Below are 23,261 nucleotides of genomic sequence, written 5' to 3'. Positions count from 1 at the left end.
AGGTGGAGGAGCGGTAGCTACCAAGTAGCTTGGAACAGACAGTGATAGCATCATTGGGCTATTAATTTCCGTATGACTCTAGTTTGCTTATCAAAAACTCATGACATTATTAGCTGTTGTGTTGGACTACGGAAGGAGCTTCCAGAGAAAAATGCCTCCTGAGAGTTATGTTTTCATCGGTTGCCATCGCTCCAATATAAACGGAGGCGTTGGGTTTTTCCTATGAGGAGGGCCGAAGTATTAATAGCCAAGATCTGAATGAGTACCACTCGCAGAGCTTCATCCTTGGATACTCTCACAGTATCATCGGACAAAATATGTGCACTGATCACCCCCTTGATGATCTTTGTATTCCAGGTGTTACCTTATCATAAAATATAAATTCTAAATTAAATCTACTTTTTTCCAGCCAAAGTTATCTACATTTGTACATTTTAGAATGACTTCTGACAAGCTCCAAATCTGAGGACTGGGTTTAAAACCATCAGTAAGACCTAGAGATGCCTCGGGCCAATCCCTGTCACATTAAGTCAGCTACGGCTGTCATTGTAATGTGTCGGATGCATATTTAATCAACATTTAAGTCAGTATCAGATCAGGATTGGTTTTGGAAACCCCCCATATTAAAGGATCAGGATCCGGGCCAAAACCACTTGATCGGGACATCCCTAGTAGGACCACAAGTGAGAGTTTTTCCAGTTGTCTCGGAGCTGCATTGCTCTGTAGTTTACAGAGGCTGCGGTCTGTGGAGAAATCGACCTCTCTTCCTCTTCTGCATTAGATTTCTATCTGTACAATTGTTGAAAGGTGGCTGCAAAATGGCATGGAATGTATGGGACTGCGAAAAAACACTGATCTGTGTCATTGCTTTGGATTAAATATAAAATGAAGAAACCCATCTGTAGCTGTACTGCTCCACCTTCACCTCCACCTTCACCTGCACCTTCTGTGTACTTAACATTTAAGTACACGCATTCTTAACTAAATTGCTAGCTATTTGCACTCAGCATTTACATTTTAGCATATTTCCGCTGCTGTTGGTATATTTTATTGTTTATTGTCTTAGTATATTTTCATTTCTGGTAATTTTTATTGAAATTACGCATATTTTTACTGCATGTTATTTTATTTTATTCTAGTATCTTTCTTATTATCTTGTTTCTAACACGGGGGTTGCAATGCAAATTCATTCATTCATGTTATGCTCAATGACAATAAAGGCAATCTTGAATCTTGGAGAATATCTGACACCAGTTAACCTACGTTTACCTGCAGCTTACAGGGTGTTGGCTAAATAAAAGTAGGGGGATACACACAGTGCTTCACTGCGTATGGAGTGTGTCATCTGATCCCAGTGCACTCTATGTGTGATAATGTCGTCCTTGTACAGTTTGTGTCAGTACAGTATGTGCTGTGAATCTCTGTAAGCTGTTAACATGTCTTCTGCTCCGGAGCCACGGAGACCAATCCCCGCTCGTCCACGACGTGCCAGTGGAAATCACTCTCGTTACCGCGGCTTAAACACAGCCTGTGTTCAGCCTCAGCGTAACATGCGTAAACGGGGCAAAGTGAAAGCACAGTGTCTGCGGGGTCGTAAATTTTGAGGGCCCCCCTCCTCTCTCTCGTCTCAGCCTCCCAGAACTGAGGCAGGCTGCAAAAACAACAGGGGTCGAGAGCAGGAGGAATCTGCTCCGCATCAGTGTCAGGGAAAGCTGCCAGTCAGCGTCATTACAGCAACGTTTTTCCCATGGCAACCCCTGAATGCAAAGCTCAGCAAGCAAACTACCTGAAGCCGGTTAACCACAACGTTCTCGTTCATAGACAGTCAGAGTAGAGCACGAGTTCACGAGTGCGTCAAACTTAATTAATACAAACACATGAATCATTTCGTTTATAAAAATGAAAAATGACCGTCACAATCTTCCATTTTCCATTCCCGTGATGATGTCCTCAAATTGCTTGTTTTGTTTGACCACGAGTCCAAAACCAGAGATACTTAATTTACAAAAACATAAAACACGGGAAAGCAGCAAGTTTGAGAAGCTGAAAGTGGTGGTTGTTCTGCATTTTTGCTTTATTAAAGAATCAGTTATCAATATAGTTAAAGGATTGGTTCAGTGTTGTTGGGAAGAGACTTATTTGTTTTGTTGATGAGAGTTGGATGGGAAGACTATTTCTGTCTGTCAAGAAAGTGAAAAAGTGGATTCATGTGTATCTCCCATTAAAAACTATGATGCATGTTGGTTTGTTCTTGACTTTGGAAATTGTTCTCTTTCTGTCCTCTTTCTAGCTTTTTCAGGAGACATACATCAGCATTGTGCTCAGATGTAGATGGATGGTCAACATTTTTAAACCTTAATTTAACCAGGAAAGTCCCACTGAGTTCACAAACTCCCTTTTTCAAGGGAGCCCTGGACTAGATAGCATCATATACCTAAGAAGACAAAGCATGCTAGCTCAGCAGCTGTTAGGATTTCATCTATCGTCCTGATTGGCTTAAAGTGAACAGCTTGTACTTGATCTTTCACGATGAAGACAGTGTCACGTGGTTGAAAGCTAGAGCTGAGGCAAAATGGACAAGAAGTACTAGTGCTATGGATAATATTACATCAACTCATCTTATATAATCTTATGTTGCATTACGTATTATATATTTTAGATTTTTTTGTTTGCCATGGTACCATAATTCACTCCTGTTGCAGATGATAAACCTGAACGGATCCATCATCTTGGCATGTGAGCGGTGATACAATTGGAGAGTAAACTTTGAGTTTGGACAGTTTCCGACATTTTATTCGGCTAATTTAATGCTCTGCTTCCGAAGAACGAGCGAGAGCCGCCGCTCGGCTACAGACTGAAGGGTTTCTTCCCACCAAGCCAGAGCTGGTGATTGTTGGAACAGTGGAAAGACTAACCAAGGCGGTTTTGGTGAGATTTATTTCGTTTCTGTCGGGCTTGAATGAAGTGAGGTTTACGAGGAGTTAACGAGGGAATTCAGCTCGTGTTAGCACGGTGACAGAGAGAATCTTGAATCCAGAAGGTTCCATTTTTCTGTTTGAGAAAGACAACAGGTTGATTTTCCTTTCCTTTCTTGACATTTTATACGTTTATTTTGTTAATCTTGGCGAATTCACTGCTCACACATCTCCCAGCTGACACTACGGGGGGGCGCCGCACACACGCCTGCGCCAATATATCAGCAATCGCCAGCCGTTGAGCTGACGGTGGAAAGTTTTAACATTCACGCCAGCTTTACCTTTCTCTACCTCCTTGTGCTGGTAGCCGTCACATATACTTTTTCCCTCTCCTCGCTCCTGTTCCTTTCCCCACCTCTCGCTCAGCTCCCGGCCTCCCCCCTGCTCCACCGTCCCCTCCCTCCCACTCCATTAATCAACCTCAGTTAGGAAAATATTTCCTGCTTCTCTGCCAGTTCCATATTAGTACAATCCTTTTACTGAAACAAGCCAGCTCATGAGCGCGAGCCGCTGCCATATCCGAACACGCAGGCAGGCGGACAAGTCGAGGGGAGAGAGGAAAGGCAGACATTGCTGGCAGAGCGTCTGACACAGGAAGGCGGTTTTCAACACAGCCGCCAGTTTCTTAAGCCTGAGTCTCCAGCTCAGGGTACCAGAGGGCCTCTCATGTCCCGATGAAACCTCAGAAACAGGCAGATAAATTGCAAGAAAAACTTCTAGAAATAATATCTTTCCAGCGTCTCCTCCAGAACCTTGAACAAAGCAGGAGGGGAAAAAATATTTCTCTTTACAATCAAATCCACAAGGTAAAAACCGCAATGCCACCCGCAGCTCGAGCCGTAATGAGAATAGAGGTCTGGATGAGTTGGGGGAAATGAGCCTCTGTGAATCCCGGGGAGGTATGAGCGTTGTTTCTCTCCTGTTAAGTCTATCTCTGCCGCCTTTGTCTCACTGAGGCTCTTGGGGGCCAGAAACTGCTGGTGGAAAGAGTTTTGCGTGCCAGGAAAACAGAGCTGCTAACAGCCACGGCACCTTCCTCCCTCTCAGACTCCCAGATGACTTCCTGATGTGTGATGGATTAGGGCACGGCGCTTCACCAGACGAGTTCACGGCGAGCGTGTTCTGACTTAAAATGGCATCCAGGAGGGGCAGCTGTGCGGGGAGGGAGAGCTGTGCGCGAGGCGTGCCTTGCTCAAGGGCGGATCAACGATAAATGATAAGGAAGGGAAGAACTTCTCTCATTTGTTTCTGCTGCTCAGACTTTCCAGACTGTTCTGGAGATCTGAACTGCTGCATTTTAGTCATATCCTGTTTTTAGCGTGAAGTATTAAACAGAATCACTGCGACCAGTTGATTCAGTTCAACTTTGATGGACACACAAATTTACGCCGTTAACCAACAGGAAGCCCTCTTATAAACAGCCTGTTGCAGTATAGTGTTGATATCTGGAAACCAAATCACTTTTTGTGAAACCAAACAACTTCTGGTGCTTAAGACAAAGTCCTAGACGTTGGACACAAACAAGAAATACCCCCTATTTAGACCTCAATGAATAATAATCTAGTTTAATAACGAAACATAGCTTCTGTTTCCAGTCAAAGCTGCACTCCATGAATATGTGATGCATTTGTATTCCAGCAACCTACATGCAATTTGTAATCTGGAGTTTGTCAGTGCTGCCAGGACAATAAATTAATCTTAAATTCACCTGAAAAAAAAAAAAAAAGTTTCATTTCAACACCTCCTGCAGCTCAACTGAGCCAGAAACAGAACAGCGAATAACAAAGACTTCCAAACAAGCCTGAAAAGCTCACGTCTGAATTATTTTTGACAGCGCTGTCGGTTGATATACACATCAGATATAGGTTACATCCTAAAATAAAAAAAAAAAACAACTGTCATCCAAAAAATAGAACTTAGCATGAGTACGAATTGACAATGAAAGTCTGGTAGGATGAACAGAGGAGGTTGGGGGTTACTGCTGCCTTCGGTTCGGAGGCACAGCGTGCAGGATGCGGGGCCAGCCTGCTGTCTGGATGCTCTGCACACCGCTGTGCTGTGGCTCCGTGCATCTGGCAAACAGAGAGACTCAAAACACAAATTCCATCTCAGCAGTTGAGTGGGAGGCAAGAGAGCAAAGACATGATGCAAAGTCTGGGAAAAGTGATGGTAGACAGCAGAACAACTGCTGCATATGTCCAGAGACTCAGACGGATAAGAAGACAAACAGAGACAGAGACTGGGGGAGAAAAAAATCACTTCTGAGGCAGTTTTTTTCCCCAGCAGTGTTGTTGAACTATGATATAACATACCATGCACTTTTTCTTGGCAAATAAGCACTCAATTTGTATAATGACACAACGCAGGATTGCAAATTTTCTGACCAAAATCAATCATTTTCAATGAAGCCGGAAAAATCAGTGGATACGCTCATGAAGGCAAAGAAAATCCATGCTTAGCTGGGCACAGAGCTCAGTTTTTGTGAAGCATAAAGTTGAATTAATTGTGTTGTGACATTTTTTTTTACAGACAATTTGATTGAATTAAACCATAATATAGAACACTACAACAACAGGGCTCAAACACTGAGCTTTTCAGCCGTTTCAGGCTGTGCACACTTTCGCCTTTGACCATAAACTGCAGCATTCTCCAAGAAAACACTGGAAAGAGGCTCCTACAAATCACCTACGGTGGCTCACAGCGGACAGAAGAAGGATTGAGGAGTGACTACAATGAAGAAAACAATGAACAGTGTGAAAAATCTTCATGTGGGCCTTTAAACCCACAGATTTTCTTAAAGGGCTATTTTGTCTGATACAATTCTGATCTTATTTTTGTAGTTTTACCCATCATTCCTATCAGTAATAACACAGATCTGGGAACATAGTGTCTGTTGTCATATTTGAGTTTTAGATGGAAACAATGACCAAAACTACAAAAGTAGTTAAAACACCTAAGCTGAAACAAACCAGAATGTTTATTTCACTGGCATTTTAGGAGGCTTTAATGCCACGAGTCATTGCAGATTCTGACCCTGAGTCAGACAAACAAACATTCACCGACCGACATCCACAGAGGCGCCCCGACATGTAGACATTTACACCTCGAGCACGAACAGAGCGACACCGCTGCATAATAAGCGCCACAGCTCTGTCCGTCCTGCACAGAGTGAGTCATGGACAGAACTATATGACCTTTTCTGCTGCTCCACATGCTGGAGGGATGAAGGGGAAATATCCGCCTCTCTCTTGGTTACAGCCCAGAAGATGCTCCCTCTCTGCCAGAGGAAGGACACAAGTCTGGGGACCTGCCAACTAACAAGGGGAGAGCGCTGAAAGGGTCAAAGGTCATCATTCATCCCTCCCTGTCTCCTTCCTCTAAAAAGCTCACTGGAGGATACAGCCTGACTACCCACACACACACACACACAAAAAACACACGTGTCTCTGACACCAGAAGAAGTAGACGAGGTTCAGCTGAGGCTGCCAGGCAGATGTGGTGTGTGTGTGTGTGTGCAGAGGAGGGCGAGATGGACCGAGTGGACCGCTCTGACTGCAGCTGGTGGAGTAAGTTGAGTCGACACTTGCCGCTATAATTCCAGTGCTGTGGCTCTCTGGCTTCCCTCGTTTTCCCTTCAAGAACAGCACAGCTGGACGTCTCTTTTCACTTGCTTTTGCTCTCAGTTTTTACGTCTTTTTATCCAGTTTTCACCACAAATTTGGATGACCAAGCGTGAAAATCTTTTATTCTTTCCAAGACAGGCTGTTTGAAAATTTCAGACATCGGTGCCTACGTGATAGTTTTGGATTTGGTAGTGATGGCAAACCAATTCCTTTTTTGATAGCTTAGTTTATAGTTTAGCTTAGCTTGGTTTATTGAACCGTGTTTTAACCCTTTTTACAATTCAACAAAATATGCCACACTGTTAAATGCATCTGCGTTAAATAAGGAACTATGTCAAGAAACAATAAATAATAACACAAAGACAAAAGCTAGAAAAGTTTTCTGATTTAAATCAGGACATATCTGATCAAAACATCTGGCCAAGAACTCAGCTACGACTGCCACAAACGATTTTTGAAAATGGCAAAAATAGCAAAACATGCTGATCATTGTTCCTCAGAGCACATGGTGTCAAATGTCCGGTTTTGTCCAATCAACAGTCCAAAACCCGACGATATTCAGATTGTTAAGATATAGAATAGAAAAGATCCTCGTACAGGAGGAGGGTGAAAAAGCTAATTGTTTGCTTGAAAAATGGTGATCATGATCAATTGACTAATCATGTCAGCTCTGCATTGTAAGCCAACTTCTCAAAGTCTTCGCTATGGACAGATGTTGTTTGATGAGGGTTGATACTCAGTCCTGTTTCCAGGTGATGTTCATGGTTTTATCCTCTATACTGTGTCGTAAGATGCTTCATTAATTATTTCAACCTGTGCAAAGTATCTCACGAGCTGCTCAAACCCGCAGATCATGATTTTAAACTCAAAGATTTCAAGGTTTCCACAGATAGACAAACATGTCGCACTGATTCAGATTCAAATGTGCATAAGAATTATACACAAAAGATTTTCCATTTGATTCACGATGATGATGCAGCAATAAGAACGGGTGGACTGATGAAGCTAACACTGCTTTTCTTTCTTTGTTCTTTGTTGCCCTAATCTCAGTTCAGACCACACACACACAGTGTGCCATAGCAGCGTCTCTCCTGCCCATCAGAGAAGAGCAAGCGCTCCTTCCTCCAGCCTGCAGCCATGATGGAGTGCGACAGTCTCTCAGGTGCAGCATCCGTCCAACCAGGCACTCAAACAGGCTGTTTCTGCAAACTGCTGACTCAGCACAGTCATCCCATTACACTTATCTATCGCCCTGGCTGCTGTTTCAGCACACTCGGGTGCACGAGGGCGAGTGCGCGCAAGCAAATGCAGCCCAGAGCGTGAACACGAGTACAAAAAAAAAAAAAATGCTAACACAGAAACACAGCAGACAGTATGTGCACGGACGCATGCAGACACATTCTGCGGATGCAAGCAAATACACTTGAACATGTGTACTTGCACACTTGCATGCGCACACTCTCCACAGTTCAAGCGCGTGCTGGTGGAGCGGTGAGCCGGCCAAAAAGTACAGATTGACAAAGAATAGCAGCCATTGTGACCAGTCCACTGATATTTACTCTCATGTGCCCCAAAGCAGCCCTGATGCATATTCATGTGTGTGTGTGCGTTACAATGTGAAGTCAGCGGTAGTAGCTCCTTTCTCAGCCCAGTTCATTTAACAAAGAGTGGCTCGTCTGTGAAAATGCCGCAGAGCACCTAACACTGGCCGGTTGCTATGACAACCACAAAAGCCTGGAGACCCACAAACAAACAGCTTGGCAGCGCCGAGGCTCTTAAAGCCCACGTCCGCGGCTCCCCAAGCGCTCGCCGGGATGCAACATGTCAGCTTACACATGCACATTCACACAAACGCCCCCACGCAACACAAGTTAACGACCACAAAAACGTCTGTGACGGTGAGAGATCGCCGCGTCGGTTCCCGTGCTGGTCACCTGGACCTTAGACTCGACGAGGGATGCTTTAGTTCAAGTGATTTTGCTGAAATCATTTTTAAACTGCTTCTGGATCAGATATCCATCAAATTTACATTTTCTGGTGGCATAGTTTAATAAAAAACAGCAACATGGGTTTAATTAAATACAAATATTGTGCTTTTTACTGTACAAACAAAAGACAGTTTTAGTTTCAAAACAGCAAAAATCATCTAATGATATAGAATTATTTATCCTATTATTACTACAAATTTAGCAACCCAACAGTGTATAAAGGAGTAGAAATTAGCTCTGCTCAGCCAGCTACATTAACATGCTAATATAAAATAAAATAATCCAACTATACATAATAACAGAACACTCTAATAGGGGACAATAGTGCATAAGAAGTATTTTTACTTTTGATTCTTAAAGTACATTTTGATGATGATGATTTCAGTCTTCAGTTTTGAATTTGTGGTACTGCAGCTTTACTTCAGAGCACTTTTAAAGTACTTTTAAAGCCACTCATTGATCTAAAAACAAAAAACTTTTAAAACTTTTTTCAAGCTTCAGTGATGTTGCGTCTCTTTCATTAAGCTTCTGTCTTTGGTGAGAACAAGACCAAATACGTCCACGACAAATGTCTAACTGAGCTTGACAAAAGTTGATAGGATGCAGCATTTCTGGTGATCTCACAGCACACAAATTGGATGCAAATCCATGTGCGGATGCTATTCAAATAGACCGCAGGCATCAAAGACGCCATGCTGGGCAGCAAGTCATTCAAAAGCCCAGTGTGAGCATGTATTTCCCCGCTTCACCGGCTGCAAGCCGGAGTGTCTCACTGTGCAAAGGTCAGTCTGTGGAGAAGCCCGTTCTCTGTGCTGTATGTGTCCAAACTGAAGCTACAGCTCGGCTTTATGGTACGTCAACTAACTGTGACGTGAGGACTGTGCACATACATGTACAAAGACCTACAGGCTTGAACTTTCACGTTAATATTGTCCACCTGGGCGTAATTTCTGGCAGACTATAATCATATTTTCATATTTCAAGTACATTTATTAGATGTCCGTCACTGTAAATGCAATGTATTGATGCATTTCAACAGAACTTTATTTAAAATGGACAGAGGGATTTGCATGTTTCCACTGCAAACAGCAGACAACGTACTTCTTTTTTGCTCAACAGGAATAAAGTTGTTATCACAGCGAGTCAGCACAGTCGTAATTCCTGAGTCATGCCTGAGCTGTTGTGCTCTCTGACAACAGTCAGATGCCAATCCAAACAGTGTGATGGGAAGTACGGTGGCCCACTTCACCCGAGTCATAACACAGTAGTCATGAGTCAGCTCGAGCTCGGTTTGCCCGCAGCGGTCGTGTGATGGGAAGCGTGCGGCTCGGACGTGGTGCCGCTTTGTGCCGCAGCAGCGTTTTTCTCTGCTGACCGTCACCTGACTCAGAGAAATGCTGAGCTGGGAGGAGTTACGGTGCACTCGAACAAAGGATGCTTTCAACACATCTACACATCAACTGTACTGTACGTGTCCTGTTAAGGCCATTGTACGTATTGTACTTATGGGCTCTATTTCTATCCACCAAGCTTGACGTCTCCTAGTTATCAGGAGTGCACATGCAACATTTTCTGTTGGGTTTAAAAACATTTTTCTGGATCGTGACTTGTATTTTTTACAATATCATGGAAGAAATAAAATACAAATCAGGACATATTCTATTTCTGCACACAAGATATTTTAAAGTGCAGGAGGCAACAACAACGGTTCATTATTTTCTTATACCAGGACACCTGAGAGTGACAGCTGTCAGTGGTTTCTCACTTCTTCCTATTGTTTGATATTCACTTTCATTGGGACGAACAGTCAGGTGGTTATTAATTCACATGCTCACTGTTTTCTTCAACTCTTGAGTGAGCAGCTAACGGGCCAAAAAGTAAAGTTTGCCACATTATTTTAAATCTGAAAATGAGACAGGTTTGTATTCACAAAGTACTTGGTAAAATGTCCAATCAATGCAGCTAAAATAAAAATGACATATAGAACGTCAAATAGTATAGAAATAGGAAATAAATCTCACCATCAGGTCTATTTAGTAGCGGTTCTGGAGTCTTTAACTGGCCTACGTCAGCAGACACAGTCGCCTCAGCCGCTATGGAAGAGAAGCCCTCAGAGTGCTAGGAGACTTTGACTTACTGCCCTGACAACAGGGCAAACTCCATCCACTGATGAACATCATCTGATATGATCAAAAGCTCCAGGAGCAGCAGCTAAATGGACCTTGTGGTGAGGTTGTTTCTCAACTTTCTAAGGTCAAGAATGAACTTGTCTTATGTCTTATGAATTACAGAACACACTGAAATGTTGACAATTAATTTTTCGCTTCCACATGCACCGTCAAACTAGATCTGATCTGCAGAATGTGAAAACATATTGTGTGTGGGGGCAGGGCAGAACGAATGGGGGGCTCTTTCGTTGCTCTGGCCTCAGTGTTGTTTATACGTGGGAACTTTCTGAAAACGAAACACACAGAATTAAGCTTCCTGATGATCAGATCCACATGTGAGTCGAGAAACAGAAGTGGCAACGTTTTCAGTTCAGCAAAGTAAACCGCACCTGAAAGCTGGTTTCAGGAGAGGCCCGCGTCAACAAAAGTCCAGGTAAATGTGATCTATTCCGCTGAGCTCCGCCGGCTACTTGACTTCATCTGGCCTTGACATGAAACATCCACTCAGAGTAACGTATTTATGTAACAAGGAGAAATAATAACACATTTTACGCTGTTTTTTAAAAACATTGTGGTGTTAGATAGAAAAAATGCAGTCGAATTCATGTCAAAAACACACTTAAATTCAACTTTGAGATTTTTACAAATGACTTGTCTTGTAAAAGCTGGAACATAAATGAAACAGGCAACAAATCAGAGCTTGGTAGGAGGGATTAAGAATTAAGTTAAGTTTTAAGTTTAAGTTTTAAGTTTAAGTTTTAAGTTTAAGTTTTAAGTTTAAGTTTATTTACTTTATTGATCCCAAGACTGGGAAATTATTCTCTGCATTTAACCCATCACTGGGGAAACACACACACATGCAAACATGCACCATGCAGTGAAACACACACAGGAGCAGTGGGCTGCATTCAAGCGCCCGGGGAGCATATTGGGGGGGGGTTAAGTGCCTTGCTCAAGGGCAGATCAGCCGGCTAATGGAGGGGGAGGGAATACTCCACCACATCTACATTTTTCTGCCGGTCCAGTGGGGGAATCAAACCGGCGATCTCCAACCTCTATGATATCTTCTCACATAAGCAGCTTTTTTACCTGGCTACAAAAATAGTGATAAAAAATGGCCACAAAATTAGTGACAGTCAGACCCGCGTCTGATTGATGAGATCGATAGTTCCTCTAAATCAGGATTTTGTGTTTTTTGAAAATGGCATTTGAGGGACTGAAGCGTCATTTGACCGATTGGTCGTGATGGAGCAACGCAAATAAACTGTTAATCTTTCAAACTAAGACAAATCTGGAGAAGACGTCTAGATCAATGTGATTAGCATGATCAGGTCTTCCCCTTGCATTAGGAGCACTGTATCAGAGAGAATGTGTATATAATATTAGGCTGCCAGTCTCACATGAGACCAGAAGAAATTTTTACATTTTTATGAAATGAGTTATTAATCTTCAGAGAAAACTAACGGCGGCGCAGCTTCACGCAGCAAATGCCATTTAACAAGTGAGGCGACTGTTTAAACTGCCATTTAGAAACTACATTCACACGGAGATTAATCGCAGGAGGATCTGTCTGACACAGCTCAGAAGATGATTGATCCGTCACATCTTATGTTCCCTTTGTAGCGATGGATCAAAAAAGCATGTGGCAAAAACTCTGAGATTTTACTTCTTTTCTGTTTTGGGGAGGAATATTCTGCTATTTATTCAAGACAACAGACTATACAGACGATGCTGCAGGGTGTCAAAGGTGCACAGCTTCACCGGAGACCTGACCCAGAATAGAATATGACTGACAGCAGTAACATAAAATTAGGCTCTGAAAGGGGAACCGTATTTTTCACTGGACAAAGAAAAATCTTGTGGGCATCTGCGTTTCTTCTCTGAGCTGGATCAGGGGAAGGTCACAGAGGTTGTAATTACGACGGGCGAGAAAAGGAAGAAATAGTTCATGGCAAAGTCAGAGCGAAAGGCAAAAGGAGGACGACGAGAACAGTTCACATCACAGCCTTTGAATCTCAATACTTTCTGAGTGACCACAGCGACGAGTGAACTGCACGATCAGCTGCTTTGACTGGCAGTGATGCTGTTTCACCCTCCCTCCCGGTCTGTGTCCGTCCACCTGCCAGCACTTCACACAGCTCAAACCACTCTGCTGCCCCGCCGCTCTGCCAAGGGCTCTCAACTGCACACTAACAAGTAGCAGGCCGGCTCTCCCCTTTGTGCTGGGTTACCAGGGGTGGGGCTGTCGAGGGGAGGTGTCTGTTACAACTTGTAATGAGATCCGCCGTGAGCACTTTGTTGTTGTTTACTGTAGCAAATGAAGTGACGTCAGGAGCGTGCAGGCTGATCCTGCAGCGGTGAACAAGGACGGGGAAGCAGCGCAGGGAAAAGAAATGTCGGTCAGGCTTTGTCGCGGCTGCAGAATTTAACTGTGCAGAGTGTATCGCAAACAGCACAGAGTCATCAGCGCGTAATGCAACTCGCCTGCGGGAGTCAACTTTAACTGACCGTGAGCGCCGGTGGACCAGACGATCAATAGCAGCCACTGATTGAAATTCAGACGTTCAATACTTGTCCCATTTTAGAGAAGTGGACGAGTGCTGCAGAACAAATAGCCTCCAGCCTCGGATTTCATCCGAACACTCTCTTCCCAAGGACTCACAAATAAATGGATTGATATATTTCCAACATTATCCTCATTCGAACATTGGTTTTATCTCCTTTCCACTCGCTGTTGCTTTAAACGCTGCACTTATCACTCACTCCTTGCCTGCAACAACGGCCACCACGGGAGGCTGATTCACCGCATTGAATTCAACTCTCTCTCAACTATGTTTAATTGCCTACAGTGTAAATAAAAGCCTAAGAAACATCCTGCCTTCCTTCTTCAAATGCTGCAACTGCCTATTTATTAGTCACAGAGCAAACAATGGTGACGCAGCACCCTCTGCGCAACAGAAGACAGGCTGCCTGATAAGGCTGGAGCGAGGTTTCAACATGCTAAAGCTAAAGCAAGGGAAAACATTTTCCTTAAATGCATTGTCGCCCAATCATGCAGTCACAGTGTGCAGACAGATGGTGGATAGAAGGAGCAAAAAGACACTTTTTTGGCACTTTTTCACTCTACCACCCATCGACACTGAAGCTCTTGCAGTTCTGCACTCCCAGAGGCAGCTTCGCTCTTCCGCAGAAAAACTTTTGTGCCACATGGGAAATGATGCATTGATAAGTTTCCGACAGAAGCGGCAGTGGCTGATTTTGGATAAACGGCAGAAGAGGAGCTGATCAGGCAGGATTACGCCGGTTGTCCTGTACCAAAAGAGGAGAAACCGCACCTTCGTGTACCACAGCGATCATATTTACATACTGCGAGTGCATAGCTTCCTTTCAGGAATATCCTGGTAGTCACAGTTAGAGGTGTGTGAACTCTGCAGCTTCAGTGCGAGGTCAGGACTCTGAAAGTGCTGCACACAGTCACCGCGGCTAACATTCAGCTAGCTGACGACGGACAGTAAACACCACCAAACAGGAGACTGCTTCTTAAAACTTAGTGTGTTGTTCCAGTGTTTAAGGAAAAGTTCAGTATTTTTGGAAATGGGCTTATTTGCTTTTCCCTATCCATTCCATTGACTACGAGGTTACAGCCAGCGATTTGCTAGCTTAGCTTAGCTCTGTCCAGGAGTAACTAATCTGCATACAAACACCTCTAAAGCTCACTTGTCAAGACATACAAAAACCAAAGTGCAAAAATGACAATTTGCTGTTTTACGCAGGGTTACGTGTCTGACCTTTTGGACCACGAGCACTAACTTTCTCAAGTCTGCGCTGGTTGCCTGGCAACTGCAAGGTTTCCCTCTGTTTGCAGCCTTTCTGCTAAGCTAAGCTAAGCAGCTGCTGGCTGTAGCCTTACGTTTAGCAGATATGAGAGTGGTGTCAGTCTTGTCATTTGACTCTCTGCCAGAAAGCCAATAAGCATATTTCTTCTCAAAATCTTTTGCTTTAAATATAGAGGATGAAATGTGCAGCACCTTACTTTCCTGTTAAGTGGTGGACGGGTGGGTGGATGGATGGATGGATGGATGGACATAGATACTTTATTGATCCCCAAAGGGAAATCGCAGTGTTGCAGCAGCAGTTCACATATCACAAAACACACATAACTTACACTAAGGTGACACGAGGAAGGTAAGAAAAAGATTATATTAAAAATATAGATGCACGTGTATAAAAACAACTAGATGGAAATAAGTTCAATAAAACAGCTTGTGAAGTTCTGTTGAATGTAAAGTTTCACACAAGGAAAAAATACAACCACTGCAACCAGCGACTGCAACAATCTTGATGACTCAGTATTGTAATTTCTTTAATATGTAAGAGTAATTGATTACGTTCTTAAGTAACGTGGCAAACACTGTTAATAACAGACCAAGCATGCTGCAGGAGGGAAACACCCTGTGGCAGCATCAGAGTAAAGAATCATTTGATAGCTCATACGCCGTCCTGGCCAGTGATGATAAATTATTGACTCCAGGTTGACAGCGTGACAAAGGATGGCCTCCTGAACACGCTCTCTTTGTGCAGAGACCTGAAAGCTCCTCTGTCTGAGCCCACCCCACCCCCCCAGAGCTCCACCCACACAGCTACTGAATGGAAAGGTGTGCCTGCTGACTACTTTTAACAGAGTATCTGTTTACTCAAAGCTGCTTTCACTTATATGAGACGCACTGCAGCTGCTCCTGTGAGCAGGCTTATAGCTAATACACTCACATGTTCATAGACCCTCCGAGTACAGTACAGTATGAGCCCCCCTTGGCTTCAAAGACAGGCTTCGCTGCGAGCACATGCACTTGAGAATGCATGTGGTTTGATTAATAGCATTAGTGAAGGAAAGACCCGGCTACATCCTTCCCATGTGGTGCAGGAAAATTCCTTGGAAACATGCAGACAGATCGCCTATAAACCCCCTCTGGGTCGTACGCTATTGAAGACATGTGACCTTAAGTGTGTAGTGGTTCCAGACGTGGTCGAGCATTGAGCAGGTTTTTGCTCCGTACTCTTTGCTCAGCAGGAAATGCACCTTGACCCCAAATCCCATGGTGGATGTGGAATCCAAAAAAACACCCATCTGGGGTCTGAAATCTGCCGCCGAGCTGCAAATATAACACTAACTCCAGTCTGTGCAGGATGAATTGTCCATCATGAACCAAAGCAGTCAAACTTATCCAAACCCCGATAAACCCGTTAAAATTCATTGCACAATTGGCCTTGAAACTGTTTTAATGGCCTATAACTGAAAGCTTGGAGCTGATTCCTGTACACGTTTCTAAATTTGGAGCATGAGCCTGAGAAAATAAGCTATGCAAGAATTTGCATCAGGGCCCTGGCATTTGGGAGCAGTTCAGATAAGAGCCTGGTAATTGCTCACATTTGACTTTTCAAACAGTGACTTTTGCAAAAACCCAGATGCAATGTACATAAGGAAGAATTAGCTTTCACCTTACTGAAACACATAAAATGGACAAACCGCAACTTAAGCATGAAAATGTTTCCACACCAAGAAAGGATGAGAAGTTTTGCTAAGGTTCAGCCTCCGCTCTGCTTTCTCAACCATTGGCACAAACACAGGTATCAGACCAAAGAAAGTTGTACTGCAAAACACTGAGGATATACAGTTCACCGGTGTTCAAAGAGAACAGGAAAACTCGCCTCATGTGTCTGTGTTTTCATCTTTGAACACTCTTATATCATCATAATTGTTTCAAGGTCATTTTATTTTCTAAGAAAGCTGAGAGTCTACAGCCATGCTAGCGGCTCTGTGAGGCTGTACTTTGGCAGGAGGTGGTTTGAGCTAAATGCAGACATCAGCATCTCAATGACAATGATAACATGCTGATGTTTTGCATGCATAACGTTAACCATGTTCACCATCTTAGGTTAAAGTGTTAGTATGCTAACATTTGCTAATTAGCAATAAAAAGCTGAGGCTCATGGGAAAGTCGATCCATCCAAAAGTTCAGACATTTCACATTAAGACACAAATGTCAGCCTCATTGTGGTGTTAAAGGAAAAGTTACCAAAGTCATTAGGATTCATCCTCCGGGGAATGAATGTCTGTACAAATTTTCCTTTAAATCCATTGATATTGATATTGACTGATATTTTAATCTGGACCAAAGTGCCATATTGACCAATCACCACTGCCATCCATCCGCCCTCATCGCTAGCATGGCTAAAAGTTAAATTAGCTTGACAACACAGTGAAGAAGCTGCTGTTTTCACCTGCATGTGTAGTAAAGCAACTCTCTAAAGCACTGATCTCTGCAGGCTGTCCCACAAGAGCCTCAGTACACTATGCTGGAGAACAATACTCCCTCCACGAGACGCGGAGGTGGGTTATGCAAGAGTCATTAGACGCAGGTCGGTATCGTCGGACGCATCGGACATCAAGCCAGGAGCTTCAGGCTGTAAGAGTAGATGATTTCCTTCTCGCTGGAAGCTTCTCGTTAGCGGCAGATAACCAGATGTTTCGGTTAATTATGAAACGTGCTGGATCAAACCCTGACTGTGTTCACGCAGGATCGGCTTACAGCCAGAGAAAAAGGAGAAGGGTGGTAGGATGAGGAGCGAGGTGGGCAGAAAAGAGTGTTGGTGGTGACTCACAGGTTTGAATCCCAACTGGGACAACTGGAGCAAAAGCAATAAGGTAAACACGTTTTTTGATAAAAAAAGTAGATAATCTGCCCATCAAAGTGTAATTACACTGATTTAAGCAGCGTACACAGTAAAGCCAATATTACCAATGTTGCAAATGGCTATGACTGCTATAAATGACTGATTTATGGCCCAATTTTCAACAGCCATTACATTAGCATCTTAATGATAAGCTCATCCTTAATTAATCAAGCTTAAATGACCAAATCTGATCAGTTTGCTTCCGTGATAAATAAAAGAATCATTTTCTATTAAAAATTACATTTCCAGCTTTTGAATGTTATTGTCGATCCACAGCAGTGCCAAATAAAGCGTTCAAGACAATCTACATCTCCAGCGGACGATTCCTGACTTCAAAAGAGCTGGACTCCACCTTTGATCGTGGCCCCTGGCTGAGCTGGGAGCACACGCGTAAAACTTCCAGCGATGGGACGAGCGGATGGCTGGATGCTCCCGGGCCCTCTCAGCTGGGGTGGCCCCATCAATCAGGACAAACGAGACGGGGCCCTGACGGCGTGACCAGAGCGGGATGATTGGTTCCCTGGGGAGCGCCTGCTGGGATTTATGGCCCCGGCCGTGTTAACCACGCCAGCGAGCGGGCTCAGGATTATCAGCACCCAAGAGCCCTCAATGCTAAAATAACTTTCAATTTTCTTACTATTTCACAGAGAACAGCAGCCGCCCTGACACATGACTAAGTGACTGAGAAATGGATACTGAGCTGTCTCCTGCTGAGACACAGGCAGAACGCTGCTCATTTCCCTGAAGCGTCTTTGACAGAAGTGGCATCCGAGTTCACTCTCTCGCCTTTCTTTCGAGGAGTTGCGTGACTTCTTCTTAATACGGTTATTCACTCTTTTGCTGAGATGAGAGATTTGACACCTCTCTCACATCTGTCCATTGAATGTGAAGCAGGAGCCGGCAGCCAGCTAGCTTAGCTTAGCATAAAGACTGGATATGGGGAAACAGCTAGCCTGGCTCGGTCCAAAGGTCACAAAATCTGCCCACCAGCACGTCCAAAGCTCAATATTCAACACATTGTATTTGCTTGTTTAATCAGTAAAAGAAATAAGAGCAAAAACAATGTTTGTACAATATTATTTGTCCAGTAGCAGTGAGCTAACCAGCTCCTGGCTGTAGCTTTATATTTAGTGTACAGACATGACAGTGGTCTTAATCTTCTTGTGTAAATCTTGGCAAGATAGTGAATGAGTTTCACAACATTTTGAACCACTGCTTTTATTATCTTCTGTAGGCCAAAGAGCAGTTTTATCAGAGCATTTGGAGGTTTACTAACAGCTCTGAAAAGCTATTTCCTCAATCAGATCGAACACATCGAAATATCTTTGATTTGAACGTTTTTTTAGCATCTGAGGGAAGCAAAAGTGTTGCTGCAGTGCTCAACCTTTTTCTCAACTTTCCCAGGGGATCTGAACTGATGACGTGCAGATGATTACACTGCTATTACAAGCGCCGTGTACTTTCATGATAATAACTGCATGTGAGTTTAATCAGGCGCTCAATGACAGGCTGCAGGATGGAAAACATCACATGACGCAGCCAGACAGTTTACTGAACATGGCAAAACAAAAAGTGACACGCTCTCCGGCGCGCTCGCGCTTTATGCAGTGAAAAGAAGCAACGTTTCAGCACGTAACGCCTTTATCGGGGTGGAGAGCCGAGCCGGCCGCCACAGAGAGAGGGGAATTCACTCGTTTGACATTCCCTGCTTTGTCACCGCCAGGCTGTGACGCTCTTCTTCTTTTGTTAAATTGAGGGCTGCGCAAGGTGCATCATGGGAACAGAGGAATCTGATGACGGGAAGCATTTTGTGAGGTGGCCAGAGCTGACATTACACATCCTATTATGCAATCTAACCAACAGCTGCCGTTGGGGAACAAACACGCAACTTTTTATGGCCTTCTTACTTGAACTGAAGCGTCACGCAGTCATTCATGCGATGAGTCAGTTTCCTGAGCCTCGAAACTCGTCAGATACTGCAATTTTACATTTCTGGGCACAGAAAATAAAAATAGGCTAGTCTTGCTTCCTGTTAAATTAAAGCCTTACACCCTTTTAGCAGGTGTCAGCTTTTTCCAGGAGCAGTGAAACGTCAGTTGCTGTGGATGTGGGTGAGGACGCTGGGTTTGGACGCGTGCTGCCAGCGACAGCCCCGCCCGAGGACCGCTGATTAGTCAAAGTGGGGAGTGCAACGGGATGACAAGTCTGATGACTGATTCGCTTAATGGGTACTTCCTGCATATCTGTCACACAAAAAGACAAGTTCCTGCGTGGCCTTCTGGCCTGCAGGGTGGATTAATTGAGTCCTACGTCATGATTTGTAGAAATGTATCGACCAACACGCTGCTGCTGCTTGTCAGCATGAACGCCCAGAGCTTGATTACACTCCAACAAGGAAATCCATGATCTCGGTCAGTAGGTTACATGAAGAAACACACCAGATATTTCATAATTTAGCTTTTTTTTGTCCACTCACACAGGGGCTGTGGCTCACGTCTGCCAGAACTGATGAATTTGACACAGACGTTTTTTGTCAAAGGTGAACAACTCATCAGCGGATGTTATCTATGACCTAGCTTGTACAGTCTGAGCAGGGGAATGTGGGTGTGAGCGCAGAGGTTGGGGTGTGGGAGATGGGAGGTGGGAGGCGGGAGGTTTACAGGCAGGGCCTGATCGGAGGTACTGCAGTTTTTATCCTTATAAGGACAAATGTGGACAAATTGGCCACGGTAGTTAACACCTGAACTCCACCTTCCAGCTATGAAAACAACTGACAGAAACGTTAAGAGGCTGAAAAACAGATGAGGTATGTGCGTGTGTTTTTGTTTGTTCTTTGAACACATCGACCAGTGTTGGTTAAGTGAAAATATGTGGGAGCTGTAGCTTTAAGTAACATCTGGCGCTGTGTACCTGAGACACCTGGGTCTGCAAAGACATCAAGATTCCAAGATAAGAGGATACCAGCGCCCTTACACTCCGGGGTCAGGTTAAGACTTGCATCGGACTCAAAATATTTTAAGCACTCTCTGGCAAGCTGGGTTTGCGTGCGTCGCAGTGAAATACAAAAAAAGAGCCAAAAATAAATAAAGTCGTCACCTGCGCTCGATGTTTTTTTTTTCAGTTTAGTTTAAGAGGCATCAAATCTCAATTAAGTTTTGGGGGTTTTTTTGTCTGTCAGACTCAAGCAGGATGACTGTGCTGGTAAAATAGTTGCTGTTCAATCATCACCTCTTGACGAACAGATCTTCAAGCTATAAAGAGGTGAACGATTATGAGCTGTTATAATATCAGTTATAAGCACACGATTGTTGACTTCTGCCTGTAATCTGCACGAGCAAAAACATACAAATGACCAACTGCTTCTAATTCCTTCTTGTTTTCCTTCATGTTCTTTGGCACCTTAATCCCGTGTCTCACCTTTCACTCACTTGTATAATTGGATCAACCAAAATCTATGCAGAAGGCTGAGGAAGCACCTCCGGGAAGCTGGATGATTCTTTTAACATCTCAATCATAAAGATGTTTTCTCTTGATTGGGAACAATCAGCGAACATTGAAAGGCTTCTAGATTATCTGCTCATCAGCACCAAAGCTGATTGTGAAAGCCTGGAGGGAATCCGGGCGGAGTGTGTTTGTGTGTTCAGCATACTGCATGTGTGTGACAGTAAACTACACTCGGCCTGCGGTCGAGGATCGGGGTGCCGCTGCCTTCCCATTCAGCCTGTAATTGTGTGTGGCGTCAGATCCCGACATAACCACTTATCACTGCTCTCTGCGGAGAGGAGCGGATGAATAAAACATTCCTGCGCCCTGCAGGATGGTTTGATCAATGAGGGTCAGGCAGGCGCAGAAATGTGAGGGTCACCAGAGGAAAGTCTTTTCAGGTCTGTGATCCAGCCTGGGTGTGTCTGTCAGGTGGTTCTGATCCTTCAGGCCTGTGCAAAAGTTCACTTTATTGCATGAAAAGGCACTAAAGAAGCAGCAACCCCAGACGGTGACTCCTCTGATGACTGAACAAACCCTGTCTGCTGCTCACACCTGACACCAGCCCTGCACAGCCCACCTTCCCTGCATTTCCTCTAATTCGCTTTCGACCGGTAGCAGCCTGACGATGACATAATCCAGGAAACTGGAAGCCGAGAGCTTCAGTGCAAGAGAGAAACTTGGGGGAAAAAGTTTTCCAACGGCAGCGAGAGGGGCCGATTATTACCATTTTTGGGCACGCTTGCTCCCATGCAAGCCCAGCCCAAACCGCAGCGCTTACTCAGATTCCACAGCGCTTTTCTTCCCCGTTTTTCAAAGAGGAGGAAAAGTATGGGGAGCAGAGAGAGAGAGAGAGAGAGAGAGAGAAAAGTAACACCCCTTCAAGAAACAGACCATTCATACTCTGTCTGGAAAAGAAAGGGCAGCTGTTAAACGCGTGTGGATGATTTGGGCTTGTTAAAACAGTATATGGGACGTCTTACAGCCATTTATTATAAGGGGTGACCCGTGTGCACGCCGGGTTGTGGAGCTCATAGTCACCAAAAGGGAGGAAAAGTAAAGCAGTCATCTGTTCACACACCTAAAGGTGCGCAAACTAACTTCCAGACTGCGGCAAACAACTTCTACAATAGACAGAAATCTATTTATTTGCCTTATAAGTCTGCGTTGCGTTCAGTAGCATGCGGAATCCGCGCGTAAATTCCTCTTATAAAGAGGAGACGCAAATTGAGTTATGGTGGGTTAACCCCCCAACCCTCCTCTTTCTCTCTCTCTCTCTCCCTCACACACACACGCACGCCATCCCCCGGTTGTTAAGCATGGACTAATCCACGTCGCATCATAAGCCAGATGACAGGAGGGGCCAGTCACACACCATATGCAGTGAAGCGCATGGCTGACATCTGTTGCGCTGGAAAGGTGGGCGCCCTGTCCACTTCTCAATTGTTTTTCTACCCTCTTCGCACTCCCCCCCCATCTCTACTCTGTCCCTCCTGCTGCACGGATAATGGGTGGGCCTCCTGCATTTAATTGCCTCTACAGGACATTTCATAACGCTTTACAGGATATGTGCAAGTGTGTTGCGAGATCTGGCGGTGAGAAAAGTTTCGGAGCACGATCGGGCCCCTGATAGAAGCAGTCGAGAAAGCCGCACAGGTGATTATCAACGCGATATTGAGCCGAATCATTCAAGTAAACCGCTGCCAGTCGGTGTTTGGTGCTGCTGGCTCCTCGATCTGCTGTCAAAGTGGCCAAACGCACGCGCCAGACACCCTAATTAATGTCTGATAATAATCCGAATCACCTCCATCCTTATGATCATGATCATCACGAGCAACAAAGCCACTTCCGCACCTTTACGCCGGAGGTAGAAGGAAGTCAGTCTCACCTTTCTCTGCTGCTTCTCCCATGCAGGATCCAAGAGGAGATCCCGATCCCAGTCATCTTCTTGGTGCATATAATCTTCATCTCCATCATACTGTTCCATATTATACATGTATCTATAAAGCTTTGTATATATCGACGCTCTCTGCTTCTCTCGTGAGTCCCCCGGTCCTCGTCGAGGTGATGTTTTACAGCCGTATATTAGCTCAGTCTACTCTCCGCCACGCATTCAAGACGGTGTGTGGATGAAATTAACGGTCCACCCCCGGCTTCCCTCTCTCTCTCTTTCTCTCTCTCTCTCTCACTCTCTGTCTCTCTCTCTCTCTCTTCTCCCCTCCAACTCTGCCTCTTTTCTCCCTCTATCTGCTCGAGCTTTTGCCCAGCAGGAGCACGCAGCGGTAGGCAGGT

At 44.4% G+C, this 23,261-nt stretch overlaps 1 protein-coding gene across 3 annotated transcripts in view; it reads right to left on the bottom strand.

Annotated features, from left to right (window-relative positions):
- The window catches only part of actn1 (actinin, alpha 1), a 57,610-nt gene extending 34,349 nt beyond the window's left edge, over positions 1-23,261 (bottom strand). For all 3 annotated transcript variants that reach the window (XM_041953214.1, XM_041953212.1, XM_041953213.1), the window contains exon 1: positions 22,858-23,261. In XM_041953214.1, coding sequence (XP_041809148.1) covers positions 22,858-22,965 — 108 coding nt within the window. In that variant the 5' untranslated portion in view covers positions 22,966-23,261. The remainder of the gene's footprint in view (positions 1-22,857) is intronic.

The sequence above is a fragment of the Chelmon rostratus genome, chromosome 15, assembly GCF_017976325.1.
Source record: "Chelmon rostratus isolate fCheRos1 chromosome 15, fCheRos1.pri, whole genome shotgun sequence".
Taxonomy (NCBI): domain Eukaryota; kingdom Metazoa; phylum Chordata; class Actinopteri; order Chaetodontiformes; family Chaetodontidae; genus Chelmon; species Chelmon rostratus.
Note: the sequence above shows the minus strand (reverse complement) of the source record. Positions and strands in the feature narration are given on the sequence as shown.